The sequence below is a fragment of the Patagioenas fasciata genome, chromosome 12, assembly GCF_037038585.1.
Source record: "Patagioenas fasciata isolate bPatFas1 chromosome 12, bPatFas1.hap1, whole genome shotgun sequence".
In the NCBI taxonomy this organism is placed as follows: domain Eukaryota; kingdom Metazoa; phylum Chordata; class Aves; order Columbiformes; family Columbidae; genus Patagioenas; species Patagioenas fasciata.
The window spans coordinates 14,446,497-14,466,445 of NC_092531.1; the positions used below are offsets into that span (position 1 = coordinate 14,446,497).

At 38.9% G+C, this 19,949-nt stretch overlaps 1 protein-coding gene across 4 annotated transcripts in view; it reads right to left on the reverse strand.

Moving 5' to 3' along the window:
- Positions 1–19,949, reverse strand: part of PIAS1 (protein inhibitor of activated STAT 1) — a 68,232-nt gene that overhangs the window by 10,939 nt on the left and 37,344 nt on the right. For all 4 annotated transcript variants that reach the window (XM_065847312.2, XM_071813942.1, XM_065847311.2 and 1 more), the window contains exons 3-8: positions 9,264–9,348; positions 8,783–8,830; positions 7,478–7,568; positions 6,640–6,774; positions 3,489–3,594; positions 1,981–2,054 (exon numbers count right to left, since the gene is read on the reverse strand). In XM_065847312.2, the coding sequence (XP_065703384.1) occupies positions 1,981–2,054; positions 3,489–3,594; positions 6,640–6,774; positions 7,478–7,568; positions 8,783–8,830; positions 9,264–9,348 (539 nt within the window). The remainder of the gene's footprint in view (positions 1–1,980; positions 2,055–3,488; positions 3,595–6,639; positions 6,775–7,477; positions 7,569–8,782; positions 8,831–9,263; positions 9,349–19,949) is intronic.

Here is a 19,949-nt window from a genome sequence, read left to right on the forward strand (position 1 = left end):
AAAGGCAAGTGTGTATGTTTTGTAGACATTATTGAAGTGACACAGAGACAAATATGCTCAAAATAATCTGCTCTAGACTTTGGTTTGTATGTCTACCAGAAAACTGGTAAATTTTAAAAAGGAAATACTGACAAAGGTAGGATTCTGCAGAGCTACCTCCTCATATCTGACTGTCTTGTTTTCAACCCTGGCAGAACTCTAAGAAAGCAAATTAGAATTTGACATCTTCAGGTATTAGCACACTTGCAGTCCTAAAAGCAATATTGTACAGGATATTCCTGCTCTAATGCTAACTCATCAGAATCGCAGTCATCAAAGGAAAAAAAATGCACCTAAGAGCATCGCAGAAGAACTTTTCTCAGTAATGGAGGCCAGCAGGACAACCAGAAATGTGTCAAAAAACTCCCACAGAATGATCAATAGAGCAACACAACTGCCTGAAGTGGCAGTTCTGACAAATCAACTACGACTGAAGTAAAAATCTGAAGTTCCTGAAGATGTGTGCAGATTAATTTAAGATAGTTAATACAAGGGCACTTATAAACTGTTACATCCATTGAATTCTTACTAACGGATTACTATTTTTGGCTGTATTGGGAACTAATTTTAAGTGGTAAGACTATTGTGCCTAAAGAACGACAAAAAACCCAACAGGACTCTGGTTGTGCTTTGTAGAATAACGAAGTACAAACAGCACAACAAGAATTCAGCTGTAACAACTCAGCAAAATAAGCTACCAGGTGTGGAAACAAAATAGTTCAGCATTCCATATCTGCAGCAGTTTCAATGTGACACATAAGTTCATAGGTTTATAAGATTACAGGTTATGAGGTTACTAAGTTTACAGATCAAGATTTTATCTTGTAAATGCAATCCCTGTATCTTTCTTACAGATGAGTTTTACCTTCCTTATAAAAGTGTTATTGTTTAGTTAGCAATATTGATATGGAGAAAGTCTTTCAGGATTGAAGATCATGAAAACACCACATTTAAAAGATTTACAATAATCTAACACATAAATAAAAAGTAACCACAATGTCAATTGTGTTTTTTACTAAGAAAAGTTTATATATCTAAAGGTTTGTCTTCACACCAGCAGAGTTTAAAAAGATACTTAACAACTTGAGAAATAAGCTTCAATTTTGCAAGAATAAAGTCAGTTTTAGATTTTGCAACTGAAAGTTTCGTGACAAGCTTGAGCAGATTGAGCCAAACCAGGAAACAGATGTATCCTTAATCTTGAGAAGAGGTTCAAAAGTTATTCTGCAATAAAGATACTGTGTCAATCAATACAGAGCGAGCATTCTGAAGGTGCGTGGTACTTGAAACAAGGGCGCTGAGTCCCAAGGATAAAAAGTGTCCATAATATTAATATTGTGCAGTTCAGCCAACAATAACTAAACCAGGTGCAAGCCATTGCTTACCCCAGCCTCTAACTGGTTAAAAATCAACAGCTCAGGATACAGTACATCTCTGCCACTTCCACATTCCCTGGAACCATACTCTCCCACTTCGGAACAAATTTTGTCGGAACAACCTCTAGAACAATGCGTTATTTTTAATTTAAGATTATTAAACACTCACAGTGCATACATGTATATAATTGATTTCAGCTAAAAGACGGTCAATTCTTTGGCTGCAGACACTGGCTAAAGAGCTATTTTGAACTGTCTGATCACTGACCTTATCACTCAGAGTGGTTTTATCCCAACACTCAGATGACCTAGTGACAGATTTAAGTGTGTGCTTACATATCATTTTGAATAGCATTTTTAAGTTAATGGAATCCTTATTTTCTCAGGGGTACATCACATGCTTCAGCACTGGATGCTGTCCCCACAAAGTTAACACACAGGTAAACACAAACGAATCTCTCCCAAACATGTCCCAGAACACTCACATTTTGATCAGAATCAGTTTTGAGGGAATTAAAAAAAAAAAAAAAAAAAAAAAACAACAACAAAAACCAAAACAACTTACTGGACAAAGCAGAGAAACTCTTAAGCTTGTTGTTGCTATTTCACTGTCCGGATCGGCAGTCAGCTTCTCTTTAACTGTTATTTGAAAGAAGAAAAGGTTTATTCTACAGCTGATTTAAAACACAAAAGGGATGACAGACAAATAAAACAAGTCTGAACCTGTGTGCTAAACTTTCAGTTTGCCATATCTACTGGAAGCAAGCAGCAGTGATTATTGTTTCAGACCCACACAATAAACATGTAACATAAGCAGTCTTTACTCTCTATAAAAGTAATAAATGACAAGATTTAAGAAAGTGAAAAGCAGGAAAAGGTCATCTTAAACCAAGATCCTTAGAAAACGTATTTATATAGAGTTGTCTCTTTTCATATACATGCAACGTTGTACTGGAAAGTTACTTAAAATCTACCAACAAGACGGACAAGCACCATCGTAAACCTCTGAAATACTCATCAAGCAACCCTGTGGTTTAAAATCGAAATGCAAATGGAGAAACAGGAAAGCAGAGGTACTCTGACAACATTTGGGTTTCAAATAACTGCAGTGAAATATTAGCACAACAGAAGTCTTTCATGTCTACCTGTTCTCTACTGGTAAGGACTGTTTCATAGTCAGTCAGCAGTTAAATGAACAAGTCGGTTCCATGTTCTTCTAGCTCGACGAACCGAACCTACACCCTCATTCTCACCTTGCATACAAAGAGCAGTCACCACCTGGAAACTCTCTAGATTTTTGTGCATTTAAATCATCACACGGCATTAGCACAAGCTAATGCTCAGCACTAGATACCACTGGCTTTGTAGCATTTACTGGCAGGCTGATTTATTCCCTTTGGGAGAAGGTCCTGTGTCGTCTACAACACACATTATCCGAGTATTAAAGAGTGTGCCCAACGCCTGTCAGGTGTTGGTCTTTCCCTCCTCTCCCTGAAAGACAAACACGCAGCAGTTTTTGCTTGCATTTTTGTTTTAAAAACTTATACCAACTTGCACTTCACAGGGAAAACAATAAAGCTGCAAACCTCACACTTAAATCTGGAAGGGGGTTGGGAGGAGCACTGTGCCAGACACACTCTCTCCAGGAGCTCGCTCTGCATTACGGTGCCAAAGGAACAAAACCTGTGTTGACGGAGACTTTCCTCCAGCATGTCAGCATCGAGGTTCAGTATCAGGCATTTAGTTCAGCTCACCCGAGGTACTGAATTACCAGTTAACTATATAAATACAGTTGTTCCGTTCTGCAGAAACAAAGCCAGTATGGCTGAACTGAAAGAGATTCTCTTGCATTTTTCCCTTCACAGTGTCAACAGGGTTTCTGGCCTGGCTCCTAGTCCAAACAAAGGCCTCTGAGTCTTTGAATTGGAACTGAATACAAAGAACACCACTATCAGATTCTCAAAACCCAGAGAATTGTAGGAAGTCCAAACCTCAGTCAGTCCAGTCCTATTTCAAATCTCCTTTTACAAAAGCTATTTTTCCTTTTTTAAACAAGCAGTACATCAGACATACTTAGCGCTCTAGAATGATCAGGGTTCCGTATTCCTTTTGCTCGCAACCTTTGCAGTAACACCGTCGAGGACAGCTGCTTTACGAGATAGACTGCCATGGAATAGTTCTAGAAAACAGAACAAAAGATCAAAGTAAAAACTGTTTCAATCAAAAAGACAGCTTGTATTTTATACAATGCTTATGCAATTTGTTATGTGATTACAGGGCTCTGTGTTTCTAAAGTAGTTACAAGAGTTTGGATGGCAAAGTTTTCAGACTAGAGAAAACCCACCATGCTTCAGAGAGTTCACAGGGCTGGAGTTTTAGGGATGGAACAAAAGTGACTTCACGGTTCGCTGAGACTGGATTCAGCTGCAAACCAAGCTGATAAAACGGCATTTAGGACACTTCTGGAAGTTTGACATCTAACTCAGGACATGCAGTCTACAGCCATGTAAGAAGGGTAATTTCACATCAATAATGTTACATACTGCAGTTGTGTCGATACATTTAAGGGAAGATGTCAGCTCAAATATGATCAAAACTTTTTTTTTTTTAATAGAAGTTTATTTCATTTTCAAAATAGGAAAATTGGCAGTGATGCCTCTTCAAAAGCAACACATAGAAAAGACACATCATCTGCAGTATTTCCTACTCAGTCTGGAAGCACTGTTCAACCTTCTTTTTCTATGAAATGCAACTTTGCTGCTGAAGCTTAACAAGATTAAGGCAGTTAAAGAGTTCAAGAGTTCGGTGAGGCCAAGATGTACTCCGGTGAAAGAAGCTGGAGCAGGCAAGAAGTCCCCGCTCCCAACTGCCCTTCCCCTCCAGCAGGGGGTAGGTCACTTCCCCCATGGGTCTGAACAGAAACAGAACAGAATTAAAATGTTCCTTATCAGTGTCAGCAAAAAGCCAGGGACGCTCACTTGTGCTGCTACCGACGATAATTAATAATAATAATATAATTAACAATAATACAAGGAGGTCAGGTGCAGGACGAGCACCGATGTTGGCAGCTCCCCCGTCCCCTTGAGACGAGCAGCTCCTTCCAGCATTGCCAACCGATTCCAAACCACAGCCCGAGATTTCTGAAGTTCTCATTTGTCTTGTAAGCTACTACCAACAGCAGGTAACAACTGTCTTTCTGAAAATGTGATATGGCAGGATGAGCACTCAGCAGAAACACCCCTCGCTCCCGTGCACCCCCAAAATGGAAAGGACAAAATTTGTGTTTTCATACATCAATAACTTTGCAATATAAACAGTATTTGCTAAACCTGTAGCCAGACCCATACACTTGAAATTGAAAAATGAAGGTCCTCCCCCCAGCAACTGCCACATATGGTTCCACTAAAAAAAACAAACAAAATCCATACAATTGTGACATCTGCCATTATTTAGGATGCCACTAGAATCCGAAAATAGGATTTCAGTAATATACCTTACCATAAAATTACACAAATTGAAATAGCATCAGAAATGCCACATTTTAAATATTTTACTCTTACGATGAATGCTTCTCACATCGTTAAAAACCACTACTGCTTTAACTTGTTTGTTTAATGCCTCTATTAGTATAGAAGTTAGAAAAATGGTAATTAACATTGTGAAATTATTTACTGACAGCTTGAATCTACAAAGCTAGGAACTTGCCCAAGGCATCTTGTACAGAAGGCTCTTGAAACAGATTGTGTAAAAATCACAATTATGACTTCAGGAAAGGTAGAGCACACCAGTCGAGACATGTGACTGACTCTTTAGGGAAGGAGGGGAATTCAAATTTTGTACTATACAGGCACATCCAAATATAAAAGAATTCCTCACATTTAACTGCCAATGTCTCGAACAACCACTTTAGGAAGCTTGACATCTCACGAGTGGGGAAATTCTGACCAGCATCTAATTCTCAAGAAATACACTAAGAATTGGTCACTCTCTTCAGTTTTCTATTGCAAGCTACAAGTTTGTCAACACATTTTTTATAACTGAAATATCTATGAAGCCTGAGAAACCAGCTAGCTCACAAAAGACCAGCTTCAAGGCCACGCAGACTTGTGACATTTCTTTTCCCTGTGTCCTCACTGGTATTTTTAAAAGTGCAGCACTGTAACTGAGAACAGCTATCAGGACTGATCAACTCGCGTGCAGGCACTTCTGCAATGTAAACCAAACCAGGTTCATTTTCAAATACTTATCTCTGATACCTGCACTTGACATTAAATAAAAGAAGGTTTTAAAAAAAAACAATTCAGCCATCATTTATTCTATAATTTGAATGGAGAGTGAAATGCCATCCTGATGTTTTATAACTGGCTATTGTGCATGACTGAGCTGTAAGCGTTTTCCACGCTGGTTCAGGAATCCTGAGCTTTGCACGCTGACGAATCCTCAGACAAGGTTTCATCTCAGGACAATTCTCGGGACTTCCGAAAACAGGCCGGTTGCAATGGCAAAGTCACCATTTTTCAAGCAGATGTTGACTCTCTAATGGGTATCTAGCAGGTTTTTTTGCCATCAGAGAAAGCAATGCACTAATTCATCGACTAATTTATTGAAGTAAATTTTTGCAGCATGTTCCAGATTTAATTATTCCAATAGAAGACCAGCAATTTTATACTACCAATTGTAACATTCTCCCCACAGACACACAAAAAAAGTTCTAAAACCATGACTTTTTAAATATTAAGTCTAAGGTTAGCAGTTATGAGAACAGAAATGTAAAAAAGGCAAATTAAACCTCCTGGGCTCTGCTGAGTTGCTTTGCTTTGTGTCCACATTTACAGTTATAAAAGACCACTCTGTACTAAATGTCACATGGGAGTAACAACTTGAAGCCAAGACAGTTTGTCAAGTCCCCCAAATCAGGAAGAGCTTCAAGTCTGAAGTTAAGACAAAAGAATAAGATAAGATATCTTCATCTTATTATCTGGGCCCTCGATGAGCCACGAAGAAAGTGGGTGGGGCATAAAATGGGAGAGATCACACCAAAATATTTGAGGGCTACTGATCTGAGGAAACACACAAAGTGATACAATCAAAAGAAGGAACAGTCCACTGCTAAACCGTGAAGTATTTTCTGCACAATTAAACTTGCTTCTCTTTCAAAGCTTTCAAACAGATGCCAAAGCAGAAACTAATAAGCTTGACAGCATTATGTATCAAAGTTACTTACTCTTCCAATTTCTGCAGTCCACGAAACAACGATTGTGTTTGGTACCGTCGTAGATAATCTGACAAGTGAGGTAATGTTGATTGGTCGGCTAGGTCGCTTTGGTTCAACACCATTTTTGGTTGGTGGAAGATAGCCCTAGAAATCAAAGTATTTTCTCCACTCAGCAAAAAAACAAATAAATACTGCTTTTGCCTTCTGCCCCTTTCGCCACCACCCTGCCCCAATAAAAGCTGTATCTCACCTGAACCAGGCTCCCTCTTCAATTACAAAGCTTCAAGAATAAAGGTATAGAGAGAGATGTATATATAGACATATCAGACAATAAATTATCAAGTATTTTGCAAGGCCTTTCCCCTTACACAGAGCTTCACACTTTCCAAATGCTAACCCTGCCCACTGGAATATTAAAAGGCACCTTTGCCATCTCTCCTTCCTCAGCACTGGAATTCTACCTGCCTGCCTAACACCGCCCAGTCTGGCTCTGTGCTGTCCCAGGACTGGAAACCGGCATTTTTTTCTCTCTTTCTCTTGATCAGTGATGTTCTGCTCCCTGCACAGATGACCTCCAAAACAGAGCCCAATTTCAGTCAGACTCATTGGATGTTTGTCAAACATAAAAATTTACTGTCATGTTTTTGAAAATTAATCTTCTGAATCTACTGGCTGATCTCCTGAAAAACAATTTACTTAACTATCTTCTCCATTTACCTATCCATCTTCATTCCAATGCTACAAAATGTGAAAACAAAGCTTAGGATAAATTCTCAGGCTAATTTCTGACAGACAGTTCCTAATATTGCTATCCAAAATATGGGTATCAAAATAACATCTTACTTACTGGGAGGCTGCATGGTTTCCCATTTACTTTCACACACAGATTGGGTGGGAAGTGATCTTCTTGTGGACAACTGGTTTCTGATAAACAAAACCTAAAAGCAAAGAGATTTCATCATCATTCACTTATAAAGTGATTTAAAGATCACCCTTTGCTAGAAGGAATTTTTTTTTCCACAGAGTTATGAAATCATGACAGCTCTTGCTAAACACAGCCCTCAAATTAGCTGTACAGATCATTAAGCAGGAAAGTCCCCCAAAATTACAGGTTTGGATCAAGATGGCTGTAGGTTTCTTCCCAGATGTCTTGAACTCCTCAGACTGACTCTGACTCATTCAGATATGCAGGTTCCTGTTACAAAATACACATCATCTGCATTTCTTTCCTGCCATTTCTTCAGCCTGGTCTCTCAATACAAGACCAAGGGTTCAAAAGGACAAAACATACAGTCTCTTCCACCATCCCTCCTCCAACTTCAATAAACCAGCCAGCTGTTTAGCCACAGCATCAAACACTATCCTCATGCCTATGTCACGCTTCTTAAGTTCAGACAACTTTATTTATTTACTGAAGTTCAGACAGGCTTATGTGCTGCTGGAACCAAAATAAGACACACCCTACACCCTACGTGTAGGCCAAGATCACAGACAATAGACAGGACCAAAAAGATCTTCTCGATTTATTCCAGGGGACTTGCTGCATCCACACAAACCGACCATGGCATCAGGGGACAGCTATTCAACGCAGCTGCTCTGCTCACAGCCCCTCACAGAATTTCAAGGATACATAGCATTTCATAAACTTATATGTGTCAAAACTTCTACAATAACCAACAGGTTAAGACCCCAACTGGTGATTTGCAAAGTCTTGCCTCCCACTGCCTATAGAAAAGTAAACTGTGTGCTGCGATGCCCAGGAAATCCTGTATTAGACATCTCTGCTAGGAAAAATAACCCTCCCTGTATGTAGATTTTGAAGGCCCAGGCACCTGCAATCTGACAGATGTGGAGTTAAAAAAGGAGCATACGCAGAATGCAAAATAAGGAATAGCAGAAAATGAGCCGGCTGTAGCACACACAGTGTTCTGACACACCAGGGATCAGGCCACCAGTAGCTTCAGCAAAGCTGCATGTAACAAGGAAGAGTAGTTAAGTTTGCCCTTTTCAAAGCTGCCAACAGCTAGTTTTTCTCAAGAACACAACAGGATGAGACTCTTGTCCATACAGCAAAGCACGACAGGCTGGGAAGTATATATCTTTTGTATTTTTAAATACAACAGCATCAAGAACAGGCAATATAAATCCATACCTTAGCTGGACCTGTACTGTGAAGTCACATTTGGTCCCAGAAATATCCCTAGAAACAACAGAACATGGGTTAAGACACATTGTTTACGCAACAGATTCATCAATATTTTCTCAGTTCGTACACTATAAAGAAAATTCTGATGGGTCACTATGACACACCATCTCTACAGTGAGTAACAACAGAACTCAACAAAGGATTGGACTGATGGTGGGAAAGGGAGAGTTATGTATTTGTACTGTGCTTCGTACAGGAGAAACCTGCCCAATACTCACTGGACAGTGCTGCTATTTAATTCCCTCTTCCTCACTCTCTTCATTGGCTTCCATACAAAGGAGAGAAGAATTACCCCATAAAATATTCTCTGAGGCACTACACACACATATGTGTTCTTTAAGTTCACATTTCAACATGGAAGATACTGTAAGTTGTCTTTTTAATTTGTTTTTATTTAGATTGCGTATTACTGATCAAACTGACTCACATTGAACTGCTGATTTGCTGCACTTGTTGTGGCGTCAATGCAAATGCAAAGCAGGTTTCTCGAAATCGCTGACTATTATCTGATGCTAGAAGAAAACAAGAGATCATCACTTTAAAAACAGCAAAGAGAGTAATTAACAGAACAATCTCCTTTCATTAAAGTGTCTACATATAGATACACACATTTTTATAGCAAGTCCAATAGTATGACACATCTGTTTCTGTAAACAATTCTAGAACAAGGAAGTTGCCATTTAAACCCTCCTGTAAATAAAAGTACAATAAACAAACCTTATATGCATATAAAGTATACATTAAAGTAGTAATATAGATAATAGCAAAGCTGGGACAAATCAGCTGAAGACTTTCTATCAGTATGGTATCTTAATGCAAAATGTTACTTGATTTAAATTATAGAACTCTTAGGAATTCTCATTAATCCATCTTTTATTTCTTTTAACACAAAAGATCACAGGTTAGCTCATGAAAGAATACACAGTGACTGAGAAGTACAACATATGCAACTTCTTATGTTTCAGTAAGATATTTTACAGAGTTAAATGCACCAAATGTGTAATATGCAAATAACTCAAGAGATACACAATATGAAACCGGGCTTTAAAGTCCTTCAACTTTGTGCCATTGTGCTCCATAACAAAACAAACAGCACTTAAGAATTAATGCACTTGGCGAAAAAATCAAATGTTAAACATCTCCAAAATAGTGCTTAGATGTAATACGCATCCCTTCAATGGGGCTACGGGCACCACTGCCATACAGAACCACATCCCAGGGCTAAGAAAATGGCTTTAAAAACCAAAACAAACAAAAAACCCATCTCTCCAGAGATCTGTTTCTCATCAACACATGTATTGAAGTGAAAGTTGCAAGACGTTTGCCATTCAATTTCATTATTCTTAATGATTTTATAAGGTTATGAATAACTATATTGTGTATCAAACACTCGGTAAATTTATCATTTTTTGTTTTACTATAATCTACTTTCTGACTCATCCTTGAGTGACAGATGAGTGAACACTTCAGAGTGACACTTCAGATACTGTGTTAAAAACAGCATGTGGTAGGTTGGAACCAACAATAGAACACGCACTGACTTGGTATAAATATTAACAGCAGCAATCTCACAAAATTACATTTCTATCTTTCTTGTATGACAATGCACCAAGATCTCTACATTTTATTACGTTATACGCAGCAACCACATGCAGTTCATTATCAGTTGCACGACAGGCAAGAACAGGTGATATATATCAAACAGCAACTTTTCTGAAAATACTAGCAAATAGTAAATATTTTTTAAAAGCATTAAGTTCTATAAAAAGCTTTATATTTTATATGCATATATTTCCATTTTTTCCAATAATAAGTTCTACTGTAATGTCCAAAAGCACCATCTGGGCTGGAGTGCAGCAAAAGGCCTCAAGTTAATAGTTAGTTAGACACTCATGCCCACAGCATCCAACAGCTACTTTTATTTTAATACATTTTTCAATCACATTTCTTCAAACAAGAAACACGCAGGGCTTCAGGTGACAGCCACTCACGTTACCACAATGTAAGAATTTGCAGTAAACATGAACACAATGTATACAATGAACAATGAAAACCTCTTCTAACATTTGGTCTTCAGTATAATTTTACACCTAGTTTTAGTTATAAATAGAAAGATCAGAATTATAGACTGTAATCAACAAAAGATGAATTAGCACGGTTAAATAACGCACTGCAGACCAGAGAAATGAATTAATTCAAGTTATTATTTCATATCTTTACATAGTTAAATGTGGTTTTCACCTGTTGGTTTTATTTTCCTCCCATGTATTATTTGCTTTACACTAGGAACTGTCAACTCTGGCTTTATGGGAATTTCTGGAACGTCTTTGCAAACATTTGTTGTGAACTCCAACACCTTCAATTGAAGAACAAGGCTGCCGAACCTTTAACTGCCTTCAATTAAACCTTCATTATCCAAAGAAGTTAAACAGCAAGTATCAAAAGTCTAACCGCAAATTTTCCAAGCAATCTTTTTTCCTTTCAGCTGTTCATCTCTTGGCTTGGTTTGGTTTTGCAGCATCCACAATTTAAAGATAAGAACCAAGCAGGTAATATGGATTTTTGCAAGCGTTGGAAAGGAGAGAGAAGCAAAGAAACCAGTAAAACAATCACTGGCAAAACACCGAAGGTCCCCAAATCCAACCCTTTTCCTTTGGTTGTTACTGGTTGCTATTACGGCAAGACACATTTTTGTTAAACAGTGATATGTGATCTTGAAAAGTGGGTTTCTAACTTCTATACTCATTTTCATCAGGCTCATTGGCCAAATTTAAGCTTTATACATTAAAATGGCAGAAAATGAAGCACATTCTCCAGTGCTGACATGGGACTGGCTGACATCAACCCCGGTTTCCTCGTGGGCTATGGTTGTGGCACATTTACCAGACAGCAAATAGCCTCTGCTGGACTCAAATTTTTTTGCCACAGAAATAGCCACTGCAAACTCATAACTGTTAAAACAGCACAGAGATGCAGGCATGATTAATAACCGCGTTGTGTACATTACAGTTAATCAATTTACCCTGCAAGAAGGAAGGGTTTGAGGCTGAGGGGACGCAGCTTGGTCGGTTGGTTTTAACACTCTCAGTTTAGCCTAAGAACAAAAAGGCCTCCAAAATGTCATCTTATAGTGGCTAATCACTTCAGAGGTGCTTGTCTTAATAATTCTAAGTAAAATTCTATGAGCTGATAGATCCACCGTCCCCAGGGATCGGAGACTTATTTTGTCACATGCTGTTTGATTTTTCCTTCGCTGCAAAACAGCGTTAACATACACATGCTGTGTTTTCCATACATTGTGTACAAGCAGTCGTCGTGATTACCCAGGGACCACAGCCAAACAGCAAAGAGGGAAGAAACAATTTGTTAATTAGGCAAAGATGATCCAAAAGTCAATCAAAAGATTTCCAAATCCTTGACAGATTGAGCGGTACAGACAGAGGAGACGGACAAGAAGCCATGTTACTCTAAACTAAACGAGAGCTCCTGCTCCTCAGTCAGACCCAGGATCCAGCTTTGCCCCTTGGATGTGGAACCACTGACCAGAAAACCAGCAAATTTAACCACCAGCTGCCCAGTTCAGTACCCGCTACCATCAGCAAGTCTAGCCTTCAGGAACACAAACACTTCAGCACATTATAGAGACAGAACTTGGATTTTTACATTCAGCACAATGTTTAAAAATGGTAAGAACAAACACAATCGGTTTAACAAAACCACGAGTAGAAGAGGCCAGAACAGCGATGGAAATCCCAGACTGCCCTGTCTGAGAGCACAGGGAAGTTTTACAAGGACTGTGGTGGTGAAGACCATAATGCCCATTTTCCAGCTTTCGGTTAAGATCCTGCAATTGTGACCCAAAACTGCAAACCAACCCCAAAACATCCTCTGCAAGGGAGATGAGAAATGTTTTTTCTTTGTGGTTTTCCCTAATCTTCTCCCATGTATTTTCATGCAATCTTTTTATACCCGTATCTATTCTCTCTAAATCTACTTATCCTACAAACGATGCATGAAAATTTCAACAAAACACATCAGAGTTAATTTAGCAGCTTTGATATTAAATACCAGGCTTCCAAGCTCACCTATGACTATCCAAACTCCCCTGTTTCTAAGGACTTTGGATTTCTCAGGCACAGATCTCAGGAATTTGGAATTTGAGAGCCCAGAAAAGCTACCAGTCTGCTTTTAATTCATCTGGTGTATCTGCTGTGTTTAGGAAAAGCGAACAGATCCTGGCAAGTCAAGCACATCATTTACTGTTAAACTTCTGGAGTATGATTAAAACCAGAAATATGCAAATATATATATTTTTATCCAAGAAAATAATTTTTGATGGTTGGAAACATGCAATTATGCCCTGCAAACAACTATTATTGTTTAAGAAAAGAAAGGCAAAACCAGATCTCCAATTGAAAACCAAGTGGACTAAAATAGAATTTATAATCTAATAAAGCTGGAATCTACCCAGGACAACACAGTTAATAGGAACATTTTTAAGAAAGTTGCCAGGAATGGGTTTTGGGGGTTGGAATTTTTTTAATAACTATGAATTATTAAATTTTATAACCTTTTCATTAGCACACTCTGAATGGTGCAGAATTTGGAGGATTAGTCAAAAGTGTCTCCTTTGCAGCCTCAGAAAGGAGGTACAATGCACAAATGTCCAAGGGACTTTTCTATTTTTAAAAAATTTACATATAAAGAACAAAGGCACAGTAATTTAAAAAAAAATACCATGAATCACAAGTATCATTTTACCTTGCTGCTAAAAAATTTCCTGAATAATTCAGATATTTGAAAGGGCAGGTTCTGAAATATAATAAAGGATATTAAAAAAAAATAAATTGAAGTATAAAAAAAAATTTCAAGCAGACTAATGTAATTAAATGAGTGTCAACAAGAACAGTTTCAGCCAAGCTGTATAAAAACTTCTCATCTTACCAGAATCTCACCGTTTTTGAGGGGGTGGGTGGAAGGGACTATTTACTGCTTCTTCATTCATCCAGCTTAAATACAGAAAAGGCAACGAACCAAACGCACATTCTCTGGTAAACGCGTACATCCCAAGAACCAGCGCAAGCTCAGGTCCGCTGCCTCTGCAGGTCCCCAACATAGTGACAAGACACTCTAAAGTGCCTGAAACATTGCAAAACCATTACAGAATAGAGTTTCCTCTTCAAAACTATTTTTTTTACCAACTCACTATTGTCAGAGTTTCCTGATTATTTCATGCTTCCCTCATTCAAATAACACTCCAAACAGCATAGGGGATTGGTTTGTATTAAGTGAGAGCGACCCACTTATGCCTTGCTAGTTTTTTATTTTATTAAATGTTTCATATGAGTAATGAGTTTTCAAAACTTGAGCAAAAACTATTTTTATACATGGCAGTATCATTCACAGGACTAAACCACTTAAAATTCTGTAGAAAGGTATATACATGTATGTATATATATGGAGAATGAATATATTACTTATCAAAGTATGACACATAAATACACTTCTTACCAATTTTATTCTTTATTTTGGAAAAACCCTATAGCACTAGAGTGAAAAAAGAACCCAGCTTGAGTGGCTGCATTTTCTACAGCTCTAAAAATATTCTGTTCCACCTCACCAGTACCCATGGCTAAAAATAGCCGCACAATCTTTCTGCAGTAAAATACCTCTTGCTGTCTTGAGAAAAAGCCAGTCTCTAAATTTCCATTCAGGAACAGATACCTTCAAATTTTTTATGAATTTTACGTTATCACATTGTTGGAGTAGTGATGCTTCCTGCCGCAGCTGCAGCTGACCATCGTACTGCCAATAACCTACAGTTCATCTTTTCCATCTATCATCACCAAGTGCAGCTTATTAAATAGTGAAGGGAATATATTACCTTCTAATAGAGAAAGATACTTGGACTAAAATTAAACTTGCACTTCACACTGCAGTAATTACCTAAGTTCAGGCCACGAGAACAGCTATCATTGACTTGGCCTATTACCAATGATTTTCAATAATTGCATGTTTATTTCCAAAGGCAAAAATAGTCCTGTTAAGTAAGAGTATCAGGACTACAGCAAATTTTTGCTAAGCGCTGTAAGATAAACAAGAGATATCTAATTGGTTATCCACTAACTTAACACAGTATATAACACTGATCAGTTACATTTGTCAAAATATTAGGCAGAAAAACCTAAACATTGTAGAAGTTGCCCACCCAACACATACATAATCCTTACTTATCTTCCCCAGATAGGTAAGAAACCTCATTTTCTTACAGCACAGGCACTTTGCTTTTTCTTTTAAACAACAGAAGGCATGGTATCAATTTATGTTCAATCCTCTTTGAAATATCACTGCTGAAAATTTAATACACTGCCTCCAAGCTAGACCAAAATTACTGCATCTAGATCAAGGCATGGAAAACATTTACCTTTCAAAAAGGTAAAATTCAGACAGGCTTTGAATGATGTTCAATTGCAGCAGAAGCCAGGAAACCCATAACACAACACTACATACACAATAGCTCCTCATAACGCAGTTTGTCCAAAACCTCTTGTATCAATCCTGAACGGGGTTCATTTATCCAACCGCTTTTGGAGGGGAGATCAAATGCCTGTGTACGGTACATTGCAATATCTGCACATAAGCAGAAACCAAGCAGCTACATGGGAGAGAAATGATGACGGGATCCACATAATGTTGGGATGCATCAGTGGCCCTTTTAAAAACACCACAATTTATGAAGTTCCTGGGTAACAAGCATTTATACATAAACATTTCCTTCCCGTTAACCACAGCCTCCCCGCACCCAGCTCCTGCTATCTCCTGCAATCAAGCAGCTTTAAAACAACTAACCACCATGCCCGGAATTTCTTGCTACCCATTAAATGCATCCCTAGTGTGCGATATCAGGTCCGTCCCTGCTAGAGTCCCCCTCGGAGAGCCACCCTGTCCCCTGGAAGGTAGGAAAAGCCTCTTGCTAATGGCTGGAGCCACAGCAGACCAGGCCAAAGCCCGACCTTACACCCCATCGGCTGCACTAAGCGGAGCCCAAGGGCTGGGCCCGCCCCAGCACCAGCCATGGGTTTCGGCAGCTCGGCTGTACCGGGTCCCACACTGACAGAAGCCTCAGGTTCCCCTTTCTGTTTCGTCACTTGCTGAGGCATCTTGGCCATTTCATTTCAATCGCTTATCACAATGGCCGTTGCTTAATCTTAACATTTCAAAACACTTCAAACTACTTGAAGGGAAGCATTTTAGTAAACATACAAATCATTCTTTCCTTGACAGCGGTAACCAGTTCTTAACCCATTTCCATGGGTTACAACTGCGCTACACTCACAAATCCACGGCATTACTGTGAAGTGATAACGCTACAATCTTCAGCTTAAACCAGATGAAAAATTGAACTCCAGTTCTGGTCATTCTGCTGCATTTATTGAGATCATTTTTAGATTCTGTTCGACTTCAGCTTTTAACAGTTAATACTCAGAAGGAAGAGGCAGAGCTACACTGGGGATGGGAAAGGCAGAGAGTAAAGAGAGTTTATTTGAAATGGTGCCTTAAATTTATACATGAAAATAGCCTGGAAATACTCCAAAGCCTACAATTAATTCATAAGTATGACGTATTTTATAACTCTCTATGATACGTTGTATAAACAGAATAGATCAGCTGGAAACTCTGTGCAATTGGACAGATATTTATGCCTGATTATTTTCTTTAATCAGTCACATATTAGAGCATTTCCGAGCAATGAGGATTTCTGAAGACCTACAGTAAATATGAAGGGACAATTTCATGCCCACCTGCAGTGCCAGAACTCTCTGCCCCAGCCCCATCATTGTGCCAGAGGGAAGGAATATCACTGGGTCCTCCCATAACTGAAGTCTCTTGATTTCTTTACATGCCTAAATGTATATCCCAGAAATCAAGTCCTGTCATTCAGGCTTGAAAATCTGAGCTTCTATGCCTAAGAACACCGACAGACGTTAAACACTTCAAAAAAGCAGAACACCCTACATGAGGTATCCTGCTTCTGGTTCACTCTTACTCTCCTCAAGAAATAGAAAGTTTTCGAAGCACAACAGAGAGGCAAAAAATTAAGTTTAAAGTTTATGGTTAGATAACAGAGTCCCTAGGAAGCTCTCTACCAGGATTAGCATAATCCATTCCATCTTTTTCTAAAAGCCATCATAAAGGGAGATTAAAGTAGCTCTAAAAGATTCCAAGTTACTGAGGACTTCCAAGTCCCAGCAGCATTTCCAGCAACTTCTAAGTGATCTCAACATCTTGCTTGCAAGAGGAAATCTTAAAAAAAAATACATACTGCAATAGCCCAGCTTCCTCTCTCATGCAATGTGAGTATCGCTGCAAGGCCACAAGCTCTCCAACCACTCAGAATAAAGATCGCTCCACGTTTAGATTGGTCCTCTGATTATTAAAGGATTACTCACATGCTTTGAGTCAACCACGTGGTTTGCTGTAATTCCTTCTACTAAAAGCTTTAATTGGAATCACAGAATATCTTGAGTTGGAAGGGACTCATGATGATCATCAAGCCTAACTCCTTATCAAACTATCAATTATCAGAAAGATATCCTAAGCTGATCTTGGGAAGCAAAGTGCCTTCCTAGATTCATTCTCCAGAGCAGTGGTGTCTGAAAACATACATAACCTGTGAGGTCCTGGAATTCGTGTGATCTCAGTTCTACATATGAGGAGATTAAGCAATCAGTTCAAGTGAGCAGTAATAAATTATATGCCTTTTCTTGTAGGGCAAGAGCTGCCCAGTTGGTTAAAGCTCTCTCTTAAACAGACTGTAGACTATGGAAAGATTCTCTGTACATAAACTTGAGGCTTACCACATGCAAATACAAGTTGGACACAAAAAAAAGAAACTTGAGTGCACTGTAATTCTAGTTCAGCTACAGAACATGAACAAGACAGAGCTAATATTTCAGCTTCTTCTTGCACAATTAAAAGCTGTAGAGCCGGAAGCCAGAAAGCTTGAGCCCAATCTGAGAATATAGTGTTTTGTTGAACTTCCTCCCACAAAGTACATTTGAAAAAATAACAAACACAGAAGACAGTAAAAGCGTGACTTTCATATAAACCATAATACTGGTTGCATAGAGCAACAGATCAGCTTGCTGATATATGAAAGGGAGAAATACTTGCCAAACAAAACTTGTATAGTTTCCAACCTAGACTTCTAAGTGCACTGAATTGTTTAATTGTTTAATAGCTGTACCTTGAACTACAGTCACCCCAAAGATTTTAGTCAGATCGATCACAAGATCTGTCTTCAAGAACACAGCATGTCCAAGTAAGCACGATCAATCACAGTCAAAAAGAAAATTTCAAGCTAAATGGAAGTCAGAAGCTTGAATTCTAGTTAGTAAAGCACGTAATTCTTGAGTGCAGGGACCAGAGGTGCAATTCTGCTTATTGGAGAAACCCTGCTATTAAGAGTCCACAGATTAAGAAATTAAACTAAGGCCTAATCAAATCAAGACAAGCCCCAGCGGAGCCATTGGAAGCTCCTTTCATCCAATGGAGCGGGTTTGGAGACCCTCAGGCAGCACACGGCGCTTTCTGAGATACTCGGACTCCCCAAAACGCCCGATGTTTGTCTCCACCTGCCAGGACAGTGAGACCTGGAGGGAAAAATTCCAATTTCCATGGTTCAGATCCGAGTTTTAATGTCGTGTTCCATATCGCCCAAACCTGAAGCACAGCAAATAAATTGTAGGGTGATCCCCCACATGCCATTCAGACAGCTTTTTTAAAAGAGCAGCATAGCTCACAGCCTCTTTAATCCTTTACATTGAAAAGGTTAATTTCTTCTTACAGGTAAGTAAAAACTCAAAACCTAGGTAAAATGGTTTTGGAACAGCTCCACAGTTAAAACAATTAGGAATGATAGATGCTGTAACAAAAAGTATTTGTAAGATGTTGTTTAACCATCTAATGTCCCTTCCATAATAATCTGGCAAAATCTTGATACTCGTTACTCATCTCACAGTAAACACATTTTACCACATAAAGGAGATCTTATCTGTGTGTTAGAAGTTACTTTTAGAGAATTGGCCCTATGCTTAAAAAACAACAAATTAGCAGCATCTGTGCACTGGGGGCTGAAAATGGGGAAAAAAATAAGTGAAAGCTGTAGCTTCACTTGAGAAACTAACAACCAAAATTCTCCTATTTAAAGGAGTTGCTATTAAAAAAAAAAAAAGAGAATTCACAGTAAGAAGGCATCTTTCGTACATTCCATCAAGGCCAAACTGGATAGCTTTTCCGCCCAAAAAAAACAGTCTTACAATCACATCAAATCACAGTTAACCATGGGGCAAAGTGCTCAGGGTACAGATTCATCCACCAACACATATTTTCAGAAGACAGAGCTTTTCTAGTTGGCTTATACAAAAAAAAAAAAAATTAATACAGATGCTTTCTCAATTTTGCAATGCAGATGACTAATAAAACATGGATCAAATTCGACAGCTCCACTGAACATAGACAGATAACTCTTTGTCTCAGAAAAGCAAGCCCACTGACAGTCTTCTTAGTAGTAAAGAAAATGCTGCCATGCCCCAACAGCACAGCCAGCACAACCATAATTGTCAGAATTAGCCACCTGGCTCTCAAAGAGCTACGGAGGAGTCGAGTACCTGAAACACCTCGACAGAAGCAAGAGACTTTGCTGTCCGAGCAGAGTAACAGCAAGATAATCCCACCACCAGCAGGGCCCAGCTGCTGGGTTCAGTTCTTAAAACAGGAGCACGCTGAGGTAGCACAGGCCGAGTTTAGGAAGAACAGACTGAGTTTACAAGCTCAACTCGCTAGGCAAGTCTGCTCTTCTGCAAACATCCTACTCACTGCTACAAGTTGTACAGGCTGCTGTAAGCCAGGGGAAGTAAAAAAAAAAAAAAAAAAATAAAGTTAGCCAACCATCTTCTAACCTTGGCCTGCGACACACTTCGGCCAGCCATGCTCAGGTGAAGATCCTCGAGAGCTTCTGGGGAAAACGGTATGGATGGATAAAGCACTGCAGTACTCCCTTGCCAGAAATCCTGCCCAGCAAGCAGTCTGCATGTGGATTTTAATCACAGGT